Source organism: Amblyomma americanum, chromosome 11 (assembly GCF_052857255.1).
Source record: "Amblyomma americanum isolate KBUSLIRL-KWMA chromosome 11, ASM5285725v1, whole genome shotgun sequence".
NCBI lineage: Eukaryota > Metazoa > Arthropoda > Arachnida > Ixodida > Ixodidae > Amblyomma > Amblyomma americanum.
This window is the reverse complement of record NC_135507.1, coordinates 65,305,127-65,321,417: the sequence shown is the minus strand read 5'-3', so window position 1 is coordinate 65,321,417 and position 16,291 is coordinate 65,305,127. Positions and strand designations below refer to the sequence as shown.

Below are 16,291 nucleotides of genomic sequence, written 5' to 3'. Positions count from 1 at the left end.
GTGTGAAAAAAAACACCCTCGATATCACCGCTTTTTTATAATTATAATCAGAGTATTATTAATCGGACGAAGATTACTTTGTGGAATAATTTGTGGCACTCATGTAGACTGACAAAGTAACTCTGTCTTTGATGATGGGCTCAAAAGCAACAACAGTTTCTTTTAAATTATTGCTCACGCTGTCTAAATTCGATAGGTGACTTCAGAGACTGTACATTAACGCTTGCAATCTCATCCCTTGTCAGTTTTTTTCCATGAGAAAAGCGCGAACGAATATGCACCTTTTCATTGTAGAAATCAATTATTGGCGCCCACTTCGCACATAGATAGTACGCCAAACACCACCCATTTTTTGCCCGTTCACTGGGTTGTTGCTCTATGGATCCTATACGAGCTGCTCAGTGGTGCCAAACTTTGTGCAGTTCAATATTCGGCATGCATTCGGCATATTGGAGCACAATTGTCAATACTTCAGTTACTTAAGCGTTTACCTGCCATCTGTTCGCTCACCGATGGCACAGTTTATTTTCGTTACGGTATATTACCCGATGCACATCCGCATATTGCAGCTGTAAAACGCAGCAAAACTGGATAAAAACCGCGAGCCCAAGCGGCAAAAACAGCCATAGGATAGTTGTGTTTGAGCAGCGGAGAAACAAAATAGCAAAGGCAACCAAGACGACAAAACGGTAGGAGTGGTGCGTGAAAACCAGAAAAAGGCAGACAGCTAAAAAAATTGTTTCAGCCTCGACTCGGAAGCACGCAACTTGGCACGATATTGGGCCAGGCGCCGCCTTATTGGGGCTTTTTACCAGTAGTCTTCATTCGAACGAAAAGCTGTTCATTTCTTATATATCTGCCTCACAAAAGAGAATGTTTAGTAATCACTAAATATCTAACGATGATAGCGGCTAGTTGCTGCACGAGAAAGAGTCAAATATAATGAAATACATAATTTTGGATTTCTTCTCCAGCTCCAACAGTGATCCAAAAAGTCCGCCTTGAGAAAACAACCGCTCATGATGTTCAGTTGTCATGGAGCCTGCCTCAAGAGTCCAACGGTATCATCCGCCACTACCGGGTCGTGTACACGCCTATAGCACCATCCTGTCCTCGTTTGGAGCAAGGAGAGACTCAAATAACTGTGCCGTCGTCTACCAGGAGCACCACTATAACGGGTCTGCATCCTTCGACCAGATATCTTGTTTCCGTAGCGGCTGTAACCATCGCAGCTGGACCCGCTTACAATATGACGGCCCAAACACTTCCGGATGGTGAGTGCTTCATTCTTCTTGAAATAGCGATAAAGTGTGGTGATACAGAAGCCCAAGCAAATTTCCTGCCTGTGAAAGGTTTGGACGCATATACGAGGAACGCTCGAAGCATCTGCATAGCATCTTTTCAAATACAGGAGGCTTCTACTGGAGCATTATAAAATGCAGGCGCTTTAGTTAAGATGAGCCTACAGTCTACTATGCTGACAGCAAAAAAGATAGCTGCTACCAAGATTTTGTTGCTGAATGATGGGTCTCTTGTGCTCCTGAAATCTATAAATGCCTAAAATCAACTCAGCTTTTTTTTTCGGAGCATAAAATGCATACGCTTTCGGCTATGCACAGATATCAAAAGGCAAGAGAAGACAAACCGCATTGGTACTGCATCCCTATAATGACTAGTTTAATGAGCCTAGTCGAGCAGTGAAGGCCATCAGCCATTGGATCCTTGGTGTCTCCAAACCTCGCCTGAATGCTACCTGGCGCAAAGAAGAGGGGATGCACGAATAATTTCAAGCCCCCTTCAATATTGTCTATTTTCTTTAGGCCATTTTCGGAGTGCGCAGTTTTTCCTAAGAATAGGAAGAGAAAAGAAGAAAGACCAGTTTTTAGTTCACTGACAGCATCCGCGAAACTGCAGTATCAATTTCAAGTTTTGCCTGTTTGTTGCATCTTACTCATTAAGTCATTTTTCTGATTCATCACGTTCAAGAATGCCTACAGTTCGGTTTGCATAAATACTGTTTTTTAAATGCTTGCTGACCTCAGTCAGCTTTCCGTAATAAATAACCACTCTGCTCAATGGTAAACTGGGCCCGCATTCACGACGTTTCATTTCTTGAACTCTTCGTGCTCGATGCGCGGAAGAAACACTGAATATGGCGCTCAAATTGTCACTAAAAACATTTTCAAAATCTGCAATCCTGCTTTTGGCTTCACAGATCCCCAAGGTCGACCGATCAATCTTCAGCATTCGGCACCCCTGCCGGGAACAGACCTATTGACGTGGTCTGAAATGCCTTGCGACCAAATCAACGCGAGGACATACTATTATCATCTCGAGTTCGCAAGCAGGGACCCGTGGGAGAAGACGAGTCATGAGTGGAACACGTCTTATCCCTTTCATGTCTGCGGGAACTTGCTGCCTTTCACAGCGTACGAGGCAAGAGTTTTCGCTGGGAATGAAGCAGGGCGGTCGCCGCTGTTCGCTGCTGTGAACTTCACTACCGCTGCTTCTGGTAAGTCCTTGTCTGATCCATAAAAGCACTAGAGACAAGACAATGGCTGTCGCACAGCAAATAGCCGCCGCGAAGATAGCCGTCAAAAATTTTATTGTGCGAATAGCAGCACAGAATCAATTTAGACAAATGATTAGTAAGTGAACTGTAGCGAGACCACATTTCTCTTGGAATACTCTAATCCCTCACAAGCACTCCACGGGAAGTTAAAAGTCTGATGCATGGTTTACTATACTGTACTAACCGCTTTCGCTAGGCTCGTATTCGACGGGACACGAGAGTGTGCCGCAAGCTAAAAATACGCATATAAACCTGTCCGCGGCTTTGAACAGGTTGTCGGAGCCTCAGTGAAAAAAACTTGCAAAACATTCCATTCCCCTAACCCTAGCCTTACGGTGCAAGTCCAGCTTTCTTGGACAAAAATTTTGAATATTGTAGTATCATTAGCTCCTGCTATGGAAATATTGAAGCTAATGATCCATTCTTCGGAGGCGCTGCAAAATGTGTCTTTTTAAAGTTTTTCCATTGCTCGCATCGAGCGTTTAAGACTGTCTTAGGAAACAAATGCGGAACGTTAATGATGGTAGCCCGAACGTTAATAGCAAAAAAATTCAAGCCTGCAAAACGTGGATCTGCGGACATCAGGATTGTTTTAGTGAACTGTTACAACATATAAAAATTATGTTCATAAACTATTTCGTGTTGAAAAATTCCTTTCTCCAGAGTTTTCCGGCTGTGTTGGAACAAAAACGTCGTTGCCAGCACCCTCCTATACCGGCGTTTGATTATACCTCACTTCAACGCATCAGCTTCTATCATGCTGAAAAAAAAGGCTGTACCTTTCTTTAATTTGCCGAAAATTGTTCTCCAGTGTGGAATGGCTTTGGCAATGCTTATCAAGTAAAGATGGTATTGCTTGCAGCTCCTGCTGAGCCAGAGGGTCTCGTTGCGTCACACGTTACACAGACCACAGCTCGCCTATCTTGGGAGGCACCGTATCCTCCGAGAGGCATACTCGATCATTACCAGCTGAAAATATCGAGTGGCGACTCTCTGTCAGAGACTGTTGAGCGGAATGTGGACCATGAGGATTGTAAAGTCGCAGGATATGCTGTCGGACGGCACTGCTACACCATCAAGGACCTACAACCAGCCACAACCTATAGTTTTTCGGTAAGTTGGGGTGATCCTTTATTTGCTGTTCTTCCCATAAACAGCACAACTCGTGAACTAGTGCACAGCGCTACAAAATCTGTGCTGAAAGAGAAATAAAAAATGTCACGTGACCATTTATGAGGCGCGTAAGGAGAATTTCTTGGCATTAGGTGAGGTGTGGGAGCGAATACTTTGCATAGTGTTGTGGCCTCCACTACTCATTTCCCTCGGGTACTACAGTGCACGTACTGCAGCACAGCGCGAAGCCAACGACCGAGCTAAGAAGACCTAACGCTCTTGGACAAAACTGTGCCTCATGCACTCAACACAGGAGGTCCCCATGAAAATTTGGCAAACCGTTGTTTTATAGTCTGAAATTAGTATGTTCAATACCCGCTAAACAAATTAGCGCTATATAAATGAAATTTGGCCAAGATGGCTCTGGTGATAGAATTGTGTACTTTAAACTCAAATCGCACTTTTCAGGAGCCCTGCTCAATAAAAATTAAAAAAATGTTAGAAAATAAAAACAAATTGCACTTCATGTACTAATAGTCTTATCCGCCACGGTGGGTCCCTAGCTATGAAGTTTGCCGGCTGGAAAACAAGTTCGCTGAATTAAATCTGTTCGCGGCGGGCTACGTCAGTACTCCAGACGCGAAGTTCAAAGACGCTAGTGCATTTTTGTTGTGATCCATATTAAACACGCCGTTGTTAGACATTTGTTAACAGCTCTCCCCTCTTCTGTGAGTCGTGGCCCTCGTTCCGAGGAAAACTGCCTTAATTGCTGAAATTTTCAGGTGCGAGCTATGAACAAAGGAACAGCCTACTCTCCTTATTCTTCCGAGCTGGAAATCACTACGGAGCAACTAGGTACGTCTTTGAAACATACGAACCCTACTTGGGGCTTTGGCCCTGTGCCTTCTTCTGAAGAAAGCCACTTAGGCTTCCTTCAGATACTGAAAGGGCAGTGTCTTCAGCTCCAGACTAGACTCACTGCAAATTATTTGTTCTCACTAAGTAATGGCTCTCACAGCCACGTTACGTGCTGTGCTGCGGACCTTCAAATCCATCTTTTTTTTTATTTTTTTCTTTCCCTTCATCCTCCTCCCTACATGTACTATCAGCGTCAAATGAAACGCGAACAAGAGAATTTCAACGCTAACTGCAAAACTGGAAGGTGTTGCACAAGCAAAGCAGCATACAAGAACGGCTGCTATTCGCATCGTGGATGGAAAGACCGCTCTTTGGAAGTGTTAATACGACACGCCTGTTTTTCGTCTCCAGCCGCAATAATTTTTCTTTCTTTCTGCTAGCGCTTGAGTTCATTTGTTCGCGTTTCATTTGACGCTGATGGTACGGTAGAAAACCGGCCACTGCTGACATTTGATAAGAAATGTTCAAAATTCCGCAAATGCATTTTCACGCGTAACAATGTTGCCCAAGACAAGATGGTTGACATTGCGTTTCCAGCTGAAACAAAGCAAAAAGGAATAGCGTTTGTTTGATTCATCCAAAATACATTTCTTACATTTTATCCCCACCCTTAGCGCCTGTCCTGCTGCCCATGCATGTTTTTTTTTTTTATAGAGAAGTCGGCCACCTTGCCTTTGGTAACACAGTTACGTGGAAAAACGAAAATTTGTTTTTGGGGAAAGCAAACGGCACAGTATCTGTCTCTCATCTCGGCGGACATCTGAACCGCGCAGTAAGGGAAGGAGTGCAAGAAAGAAAGAAAGAAAGAAAGAAAGAAAGAAAGAAAGAAAGAAAGAAAGAAAGGAAGAAATGACGAAAGAGGGAAAGAACAAAAGGAAATAAGGAAGGAAGAAGGAAAGAAAAAAGAAAGGAAGAAATAGAGAGAAAGAAAGAAAGAAAAGGAAGGAAGAAAAGAAAGAAAGAAAGAAAAGAAAGAAAGAAAGAAAGAAGGAAAGAAAGGAAGGAAGGAAGGAAGGAAGGAAGGAAGGAAGGAAGGAAGGAAGGAAGGAAGGAAGGAAGGAAGGAAGGAAGGAAGAGGGAAAGAAAGAAAGAAAGGAAGAAATGAAGAAAGAGGGAAAGAACAAAAGGAAGTAAGGAAGGAAGAAAGAAAGAAAAAAGAAAGGAAAAAGAAAGGAAGAAATAGAGAGAAAGAAAGAAAAGAAAGAAAGAAAAGAACGAAAGAAAGAAAAGAAAGAATGAAAGAAAGAAAGAAAGAAGGAAGAAAGAAAGAAAGGAAAAAAGAAAAAAGAGAGAAAGAAAGAAAGAAAGAAAGAAAGAAAGAAAGAAAGAAAGAAAGAAAGAAAGAAAGAAAGAAAGAAAGGAAGAATTGAAGAAAGAGGGAAAGAACAAAAGGAAGTAAGGAAGGAAGAAGGAAAGAAAAAAAGAAAGGAAAAAGAAAGGAAGAAATAGAGAGAAAGAAAGAATGAAAAGAAAGAAAGAAAAGAAAGAAAGAAAGAGAAGAAAGAAAGAAGGAAAGAAAGAAAGACGTGCCGCAGTGGAGGTCTCCAGAATAATTTCGACCACCAGGGGATCTTTAACGTACACTGATATCGCACAGCAAACTGGCGCCTTTGCGTTCCGCCGCCATCGAAACGCGCCCACCGCAGTTGGGCTCGAACCCAGGTACCCTGGCTTAGTTGCCGAGCGCCCTAACCGCTGAGCCACTGCGGCGGGTCATGCAAAAGCGCACTTGCAGAATTTGGAACATTATCTGTCGCTCTTTATTCTCTCTCTCCGCCCAAACAATGTGTCTCTTACGATGAACTCCTTGTGCAAGACTGTCCCACTAACGCCTCAGCCAATATCTCCACCTGCTTTCGTGACGAACTTGGAATCAACACCGAGGCAGTTTATTCAATCCAAACCCTGCTAGTGCATATTTGTTTTCTTTTGCAGAAGGTCCTGAGAAAATTGAGTGCTCTGACCGCCAACAACACAGCCTAAGGATCCGCTGGCACATGTTGGATAGAGCGAACGGCATGTCCACGACATTTGTGGTAAGGATGATCAATTCACACACACAACATAATTTTTTATCAAAATCTGGTGTAAGCTGTGCAAGGCGATAATAAAGTGTTTAAGACCAAAATTTTGACGATTGCATCGAAGGTTATCGTTGCTGTTATTGTTCCGCCGCGAGTCTGTTCGCAGAGTACTGTGTTTATTGCACTAAGAACTTAGATTATGAGTGCATTAATGTCAAGTAATAAGCATTTCTCGTCTATAGCGAATGTAATCGTAAATAAAAAGTTGCCGCCACCGTCCGGAAGATTAAGTAACGAGCGTTAGCTGTTTGTTTTTCTAGATTTGATATGAATGACTCAATAATCAATCACCAATTTGATATTCTAATGACGTCACCAATCAATCACCATGTGGGTTGCAATATCGATTTACTATGGAGGCCGCCATCTTGAATTCTTCGGACTTGGAAAATTTCACCCCGAAGGGAAATGGTAGCAGACTGAAAGACATCCAGAAACGTGACGAGTAAGAGCTAACGCTCTTAAAAAATTTAATACGGTGCACTAATTGAAATGCCATCGGCAGTTTTTCATCGACTTTATGCTTTATCAGTTATTGATATTTTCACCGGTGAAATATGGGAGCGCATCCAGCCGGCTCGGCAGTAGTCAGGGCACACAGACACACAGGCAGCAACACTGATGCCGCTGACACAGCTCGCACAGTGCATCTGGGATTCTCTTGAAAACAATTGCCTCGATCCTAAACGGACGCAAGATAACAATAAACATGACTGAAGAACCCGAATAAGGCTCAAAATAAGGGCAGCAAACGGCCGAACAGGTAAACACTGCGCTTAACGTTAGTGGTAAGGTTTCAATCTACTAACATTCACAACGTCAGACTGAGGAGCTTGGAGCGAAGAGTGGACAGTCTTTTCAGGAAGAACTTCGCAATCCGCTTCTCTGACCCGGCGGAGCAGCCTGTATGATATTCAACGTCCCTGTGGCGGAGGCTGTATCCCTGGGTGCCTTGGATTTGTTGCTGACTAATGCGAAGTCTAGCCGGCTGCCAGGATTCTTTGGCAAGCTGCGCAAATACTTCTGCACCCGAGACGGAAGCGAGCGCTCCACCTGGAAGAAGCATCGCATTTAGCATTGTCCTCACTTCACTTCCATGAACAAGGCGGAAAGGCGTGTGGCCGGTAGTTTTCTGAACTGCGGTATTATATGCCAACGTGATGTAGGACAGACAGCATGCCAGTTCTTCTGGTCGACGTCTGGGCGAATGGAGAGCATATCAGCCAGTTTATTGTTTAGACGTTCTGTGAGTTCATTCGTGTGAGCGTGATAGGCAGTCGTCCTGCTTTGAGTTGTGCAACTGAGCCGTTTTACTTCGTGCAATAGCTGGGCATTACTTGCGGTTCGCTTCCTGTGATAACAGCGACTGGAGCGCCGTGCAAATCACGATGTTGCGGACAAAAAAGCCGCTATTTCAGCAGCAGTGCCTTGCTGGAGGGCCTGTGGTTTGCAGTAACGTGATAAATAAACGTTAGCGAGTCCACCGAATAATAATCGGGCACAGTCCACCTGTGCACCAGAGATAACGGATGAAACGGCTCCAACAAGTCTGTGTCAATTATTGAAACAGAGATTTTAAAGGTACTGCCTTCTGCGCTGGCCGTCACGAAAATCATCATGGCATTCAAACTACAAAATTTTTGCGGAGACTACAGCCATAGACATACCGTCGCACTATGACCGCAACCCTGCGCCAGTAATACTTCCGGCGAATTCAGGCCAATGTGCGAGTGAAGCCAAGATGTCTAGAAGAAGGTTCCTCGTGACAGATGCTCAGGAAGTCGGCACTAAGAGCGACAGGTACGACAAGGAGACACACTGGCTCAAAGGATGCCAAAGTCTTTTTGTACAAGACGCTGTTGCGGATGGAAAACGAGGTCATCGCACGTGGCAAACGACTACGTGGGTGTCACGTGCGGCATTCAAGGCAGTCACTGAGCGCGCAAAGCTCCGCGTGATCTCGCTGCAGTTGAGTAAGGGTAGACGTTCGCACAGCCCCAAAGAATGCGTCGTCGTCCAGGTCGGTATCAACCTGGCCGGATGGTACTGGAGCGCGTGAATGGCAGTCGGCACTGGTGTGTTTTTAGCCGTATTTTCAGATGACAGTAACGTCCAAATCTTCAAGCCTCAAGCTCCACCTGGCAAGGCGTCCAGAACTATCTTTGAGGTTTGCCAACCCCCAAAGGGTATTATCGTCACTGAGAACCCTCAATCATCATGGCATTCAAACTAGAAAGTTTTTGTGGAGACTATAACCTTAGACTGGTCATAGGTCTAGACGCAAGCATATTTCAGAGTCAGGCTGGAGCAGGCAAGCCAATCAGAACCATGGATCACAATAACTCTATGTAACGTCGAGCTCGAGCAACAAATTGAACAAGTGACAATACTATTGGTATAGAACTGTTTCGTACAGTGATATTAATAAAAACTGCACGAATTTTCGGGTACAGGGCGCTGTATTGCCAGGTTCTCTAGATGGAGCGTCTACTATACTGAGTTAGCTAACTATTTCGCGAAGATATTTCGTCATCTACTGCAAGAAATGAGAATATATTCGCCTTTCCAAAGAATTGCCTTCTGTTCTAGCAACCTTGCAGCCAGCCTCCCAAACCATTTCCGCTTTGAAGTTGTGTACAACAAGTGAACATAACGGCGTCCTCCAGGTTAGGCACTCGCCGCAGTATATTAGGGGTCTCTTAGAGACCTTTTTACTCGGCACCTCACTTTGCACATGTTGCTTTGGTTGGATTAAAAATGTGATCTGGATTTGCTTCTCTGTCGAGCGCGTAACCACGCCGCATACAAGTAGCCAGTGTTTCCGTATATGAACGCAGCTACTTCCGCTGTTGCTGTCGTGTCTTGTGTGTCCAAGTAGGCGCTGTAGCTTTAGTTTAGTAGTCCGGAGGTCATTTTAGTGACGAATCGAACACGTAATACACAGCCCACTTAAAAGAAGTTTAACTAGGTGAGTGATAGCACTGCTTGCATTGGGAAGATGACTTGTAAAGCTACTGCATCGCCTTCTGCGCAATACGCCGCAAAGTTACCGCTCTTCGTAAAGCGGAAAGAGGTACCCCACTTTTCTGTTCTTCTAGGTGACTGTAGTGATGTGCTGAATGGAAGTCTCCAAGCCCTTTTGCGGTTCGGGTACCACCTCCCATCTTGTGTGTCTGGCTTCTTGAAATATTAACTCGAGGTTTCAAGGATGTAATGAACGATGTGTAAAAAAAGACCAAGAGCGCTGTCGCGTCCGCGCAAAAACAATTTAAAATCCTGCCAGATATTCCGTACGTTCTTCCACCAGAAGCGTTTCGGGACGCTGCTGCCTCCAGTATATGCCGGGCATGTTTAAAACATGAAAACTATGAGCTATAAATTATAATAAATGGTGAGACATTTGCTTGTTTTTATCAGACTTCAAGCTTGCAGGCGGGTTAATGGGCACTGACCGTCCCAATTAGAGCCACGTTTAATTTTACAAGCTTTTCTTTGTATAGATATTAAGATAACGCTGATTAAAATTCTCGTTATTTGCGGCTATTGTAATTTGTGATGCAAATATAACGGAAGTGATTGAAATTGGATCACTGGTTCACAAAGGAGGCATACTGAACCATTTTTATTATTATCGAATGCGTCTACTGCTAGCCCGTGAAATGACCTGAACGAGTCCGTGCCAGGCACAGAACTCCCCGTGAATCTAGTAATCGTAGAGCGCTCTTATGCAGACGCTCTACAGGAGTCAAGCAAACGACAAATGTGTAACTGCGAGGCAATATACAACTCGTGTGCATGTGTAAAGTTACTGCTTATGAATTCTGTACATCAACTAGACAACACGGTGATGAAAAAAAAAGCAAATTATCGTCCGCATTGCACAGTGGCCTCGCTCTCTGTAACATCTAGTAACACTTCTTGAAACGTCTCTTCCGTGGGGCTATGTGAAACATGTTTTACCAATGTACAAAAGAGGAAGGATTAAAACTTGAAAAAAAATGCATCGAAACACACTGTTTGCCTGCAATCGTCTTTCTGCCCGTTGTGGTGTTCTTATGTGCGATGCTGAAACCATGGAACGAGCCTACCCGTTAAGAATATCCGTTTTTCGCAACAGCAAGAAAAAGCTTTAGAAAATACAATTGTTGGATTGGCGTTAAGCAAGGACGCGAAAAAACTTTACTCAATCAACACATAATCCCTGGTAACACCGAATAATGTTGTTGACGGAGGTCTTGCGAACAATGCTAAAAAAAATCTTGACTTAAACACAAGAGCATATCGCTTCTTGAAATAAAAAAATTATCAGCTCCAGCTAAAAAATTTTTGTTTCGTGCTGGTTGTTTTAGCCTAAAGTTCCGAATTCTCTAAATTCAGTTGGTTGCATAGGTAATGCGCTCCTGAAAAATTTAGATGTTCATCGAGGCTAAGAAAATAAACGATGTCCTGACCACCTGGAGAAAATGCCAAGAAAATGTAATTCTCAGGGCATTCTCAAGTTTTCAAGAGCACAGTACTGATACGTACACAAATAAACGACTGTGAATTTATGTAGCTGAGCCCATGTATAGCTTTGAAAGATCTGCATTATATAGTAACTCGCCAGGTCAAGATAAAAATTATACAAAAATACTTATCAAGGTACACGCGTGCTACACTAGATATTACTTCAAGAGCGACAAAAAAAACGGGCTATGTGGGTTGCTGATTTGCAGGAGATGCATGATTTTTTCTTGTAGTGTAACTCAAAAAGAAATAATGTGGTTAAGACCGGTACATCACAGAACAGGAAACTGGTGGCCTCTGATAATGAGGGTGAATATATAAAGAATCCTCTCATGAACGTGAGAGGGGCTTAACATAGCTATGATATCCTAATAATTTCATTGCAATCTATAAAATACAGGTATTGAGCGCAGTGCTCCTTAACGTAGACAGTTACCGTTGCTTTCCAGGTGAATGTTTCACAGGTTAATGCCACGAATAGCAACCTGGTACCATTTACAAAGCCAAAGGTTTTCTTGATTAACGACACTGCACTTCGGGAGTACACACTGACTGAGCTTTCAGCAGGACTGGCGTACTCAGTCTGCGTTCAGACGAAGACAGGCCATCATTTGAGTAGGCCCACCTGTGCGAACTTCACAACCCTGCCTTCAAGTAAGCACGACAAAAAGCTGCGAACAGTTTCGGGCAATCTTCTGCCTTAAGCCTTGAAAACTGAACGGCTGGGAATGAACTATTCCCTTTAGTAATGCTTATCAATCGTGTCTGTGAGCAGTGTATATTATGCAGTAATTTATACAGTACGTATGTGGTACTTCCCTAACGCTGCATATGCTTTGTAATAATCCTAGCGAAGGATGGAGCAATAGCAAAGTACGCACGGCTTTTTTGTTTCAAATCCACTGCTCAGATTAATTTGTTAGTGCTACCAATGTGGCTAAATGGCGTCTCATCTTGAAGTGTTTTTTATTGTACAAAGTTGTTCTGCTCAGTGCTTTGCGCCTCAACAAAACTACTGCTGCTGCTATTGTTTGCAGTCTCCCCTAGGTTCCTCTAAATAGAACTATTTCTTCTGTGTTTATCGCTTCCAGTGATTCCGGCGCAAACTGACCTTTTGATAACTTCAAGTGCTCGAACAGCAGTTGCCACATGGAGACAGCCTAAAGGAGCAGACCAGTGGATAGACCATTACCATGTTCTCTACTGGCCGGTGAAGCATATGCTGCCTTCTTGTTCTCTTGCTGATAGCCTTGAGAAAGAAGTCATCGTGCCTCCGAGGTTCTGTAACGCATCTCTAGAAGGTCTGGTCCCGCACACTGTGTATGGTTTGACTATCACTGCGATTACTGCTGGAGATATAGGACTTCTTGATCCAGGAAGTCTCCAGCAGAACCTGACGTTCTCAACGAAGGAAGAAGGTAACGTAAGAAGTTTCAAAAGTTCACTTTAATAATACTTTAATAAAAGAGGAGCCCTGCTCGTTTCGACTGCTTTTATGGCTGTGAAATTGTGCATGTCTCGAGAAACTTGCTCCAGCCATTTTCTTTTCGACATTATTACGTGAACTATGAAGACTGTATTGGCACTCTAGTTCTGGCATAAAGTCACACTTACGCATAACTTACAAGGCTAGACAGAGGTATTCTGTAATAGTGCAACATATCAATGTACATGTAAAAGATTTCATGACTACTATATATATCATGTGTACATGTCCTTGGCGCCTAATCTTCCCGTTCCAGCACCTAATGGAAGGCCAAGGAACCTGCGACATTCCAAATCTGTGCCTGGGCTGGATGCCCTCGAGTGGTCAGAAATTCCATGCAAAGAGGCAAACGGGGACAGGATCAGTTACTACCTGGAGCTGGAGAGTTTGGACATTTGGGGGACGAAACATAGCGAGTGGAACACATCTTATACTTATCAAATGTGCGACGGCCTTGTGCCTTTCACGATGTATATGGTAAGGTTGTACGCCCAGAACGACGTAGGCCGGTCACCACTGTTCACTACAATCAACTTCACGACTGCGGCATCTGGTAGGTTGTCTTGTGCACTTATCACGTGGCTGTCTAGTGTGGAATTTAAACTGCCGTAATGGGCTTGCACCTAAACGCTCTGATTTCACAAACGCCCACCAGTGGTCGCTTTACGGTGCAAATGGCAATGCATAAAACGTTGCCTTTCAAAAGCATGAAAAACTACTGTATGCATGAAGATAAACATAGAGAACTATTAGGATTGAAATTCAGTCAGCAGCAAATAATCTTTTGCGCGCGATTTCTATGTATGACGCTTTCACTTTCCCCTGCGATCCAATGTCGCTCTTTCAGATTATTGCATTTCTGTCAAATTTTGTGCTCTCATATTGCATTACCCACCATATTACCAACATTTCACATCTTACCCACCACAGGACTTCTCAGGTTAGGGCTCCATTATGAAACGCCTGCTTTTTGTTGCCATAAAAAGCGACCACAATGCTACACTGCTCAAATGAATCGTTTACGGATTGCCCAGCCCATGTCGCGTTACAATTCAGCACCCCGCAAGAATCCGAAACCGTGCCGCAAGGCAACAAAGTTCCACCGTCCAATCTGCAAGCTTTTGATATTTTAAATCAGTTTAATATATCGGGTCAGCCCTGTCCGCGTCTTTGCTATGTGGCTGCGTTTCGTGAATCTTAAAAACCTGTGGCTTTTGTTTAGAAATTTTTTGCGCTACAATATGGACAGGCGTCAAATGTAACACCAACTTACAGTAACCGGACATATTACACACTCGTACACATCACTGTCAGGGACCGATACGTGTGCGTCCGGAGCCGTGAGAGCAGCAGTTGAAATTAAGCAGCTGCTGCGTTCCCTTTGTATATCCTCAGCACAGAGCTCGAAAGCCGCACCCACTTCTGATTAGGGCTTTTCGAAAGTGTAGTGCTCCTCACCACGATTAGCACTGCTACTGCGGACCAGATCGTAGTTCTCTTAATGTGCTCTTGTAGAGTTATAAAGACCTTATAACTGTACAAGTTATAACAATAATTATTCTGAACTGCTCATGCATAAAATGATCAGTCCGGATGAAGAAAACTCTTATTTCGTCTATAGGAAGCATGGTTTTGGCCCTCATTTTAGAGCTCGTAAATCGCAGAGTTTTGCAGAAGGTGCAAACACGTAATGGTAATGACAGCCCCGCTGGCATGGTAGAAACTTCTCATAAGGAAAATTAGAAATAGTTTCGTTTTTTAGCAGCGATCGATTCATAACAAATTTCACAGTTCTTTTCAAAATTTGAATGGCACTTGATGCAAAGGCAGATGATAAATACAATTAAGAGCCCAAGCTGGTATCCTAGGTGGGCAGTTTTCCTGAGAGGACTTAGTCAAATTACCGACGACGCATTTTGAGATAAGTAAATTCTCTTTTATATATCAATAAGTTGGCTGCTATCGAGGATTAAAGAAATGTTTTTTGCTCACACATAGTGAGATCACACTGACATGATAAAAGCTAAAGTCGCGTAAAATCATAGTCGATATTGCGAGCACTTAATCTCATTCATTGGTTTTTGCACTTTACTCCCTTAACTTCATCGTATGAATTGAAGTAACTGATGCGGCCGTAATCTAGAAGTTAATATAACGTAACTGACAAACTAACCAGATAAACAATACATGCAGATAAAGTTTGTCTTAGATATTGAAAGATTCTTGGCCTATATGAAATTCGAGTTAAAATATTGAGATTTTTTTATGCAATAAACGGAAATATATATATATCAGATTGCTCAGGTACTCACCACTCATGCTGCAGAGCATCGCAAAGTATATCTTTTGCTTAATTCCTGAATAACCGCTCAATTTTCAATGGTAGCAATACCATGTTTGTGAAAGAGGCCTTGACTGCTGCCTTTATTGGCCAGTGGATAATTATTTATACCTTGAAAAAAAGAGCAGACTAGAACATAAAAAGTTCCTTCGGAAATTTTGGTGCACTTACTCTGCTTCTGACCTATTGTTTCGTACAGAAATTGAATACATTGCTTGAAAAGTAATTTCTAGACCAATCTAAAGTTATTTTGATAGGTTTTTCTTCAAGGGTATGTGTCGTCATTTACACCGAGGCTTATCTCCTCAAGTGTGTTACCTATTCCCGTTCAGATAGTCACTCACATATCAAAAGTAAGGAAGCATTTCTTGAGCTCCATATCGATAAGTATTTCTTTAAAAAGTAAAAACATATCCAGTGTTTTGGAATGCTTAAATCAACAGGGACAAAGTAGCAAACCTCCGTGCACCGTCAACCCTGGAAACTAGCACAGCCACCGGTGGAGCTGTGCTGAGCTCCATAGGTAATTCTTGCCAGCCCAGTTCGCAATGATTGTTCATTTTTTCTCCTATCCTTTTCCTGTTAGATACCATAAAAGAACCACATTTTTATGATACACCTGAAGTTATCCCATGATGCTGCCCATTGACTTGCAGCTCCACCCCAACCGACAGATATGGTCGTGTCCCAGTTCAACCAGACTACTGTGCTTGTCTCCTGGAAGAAGCCTTACCCTCCTAATGGCATCCTCGACCAATATCAACTCAGGTTCTGGAGTGAAAGCGATCTTTGGAGGGTCACTCAGAGTAATTTTGTGCACGAAGAATGTCGAAATCAAAAGGCGGAAATCCCGAAGCACTGCTGCTTTGTAGGTGGTCTGGACCCTAGCACAACTTACTATTTTTCGGTAAGTCTGTTGTCGCTGTTTTCTGAATCCTCTTAATCTAAGCATATTCACTTTGCTCACAGCACGTGAACGTTAAGTGGGATAGATTTGATATTACGAATAAGAAAACAAAAAAAAACCAGTCCTGGAAGACAGAAGCACACAAAAAATACGTACTCAAAGATCAGCCACATCATATTCCACATATATGTATATATTCGCATCCCAAAGGCACACTTAATGGCATATCGCGCGTTTGAACCGCTGATTTAAGAAAACTCTATTGACATTTAATCATGTAGCGCTAACAACTATATACCGTGTTGATAATTAGGATAGGTGTCATGATGTTCATTTCTGAGCCTCTAGTGGAGAATCGGCTATG

The 16,291-nt window shown here is 43.1% G+C and overlaps 1 protein-coding gene across 1 annotated transcript in view; it reads left to right on the top strand.

Moving 5' to 3' along the window:
• Nucleotides 1–16,291, top strand: part of LOC144109672 (phosphatidylinositol phosphatase PTPRQ-like) — a 116,550-nt gene that overhangs the window by 53,296 nt on the left and 46,963 nt on the right. Inside the window, exons 17-25 of the mRNA XM_077642474.1 lie at nucleotides 975–1,274; nucleotides 2,216–2,512; nucleotides 3,435–3,685; nucleotides 4,468–4,540; nucleotides 6,539–6,639; nucleotides 11,643–11,847; nucleotides 12,285–12,611; nucleotides 12,936–13,232; nucleotides 15,677–15,927. Of these exons, the coding sequence (XP_077498600.1) occupies nucleotides 975–1,274; nucleotides 2,216–2,512; nucleotides 3,435–3,685; nucleotides 4,468–4,540; nucleotides 6,539–6,639; nucleotides 11,643–11,847; nucleotides 12,285–12,611; nucleotides 12,936–13,232; nucleotides 15,677–15,927 (2,102 nt within the window). The remainder of the gene's footprint in view (nucleotides 1–974; nucleotides 1,275–2,215; nucleotides 2,513–3,434; nucleotides 3,686–4,467; nucleotides 4,541–6,538; nucleotides 6,640–11,642; nucleotides 11,848–12,284; nucleotides 12,612–12,935; nucleotides 13,233–15,676; nucleotides 15,928–16,291) is intronic.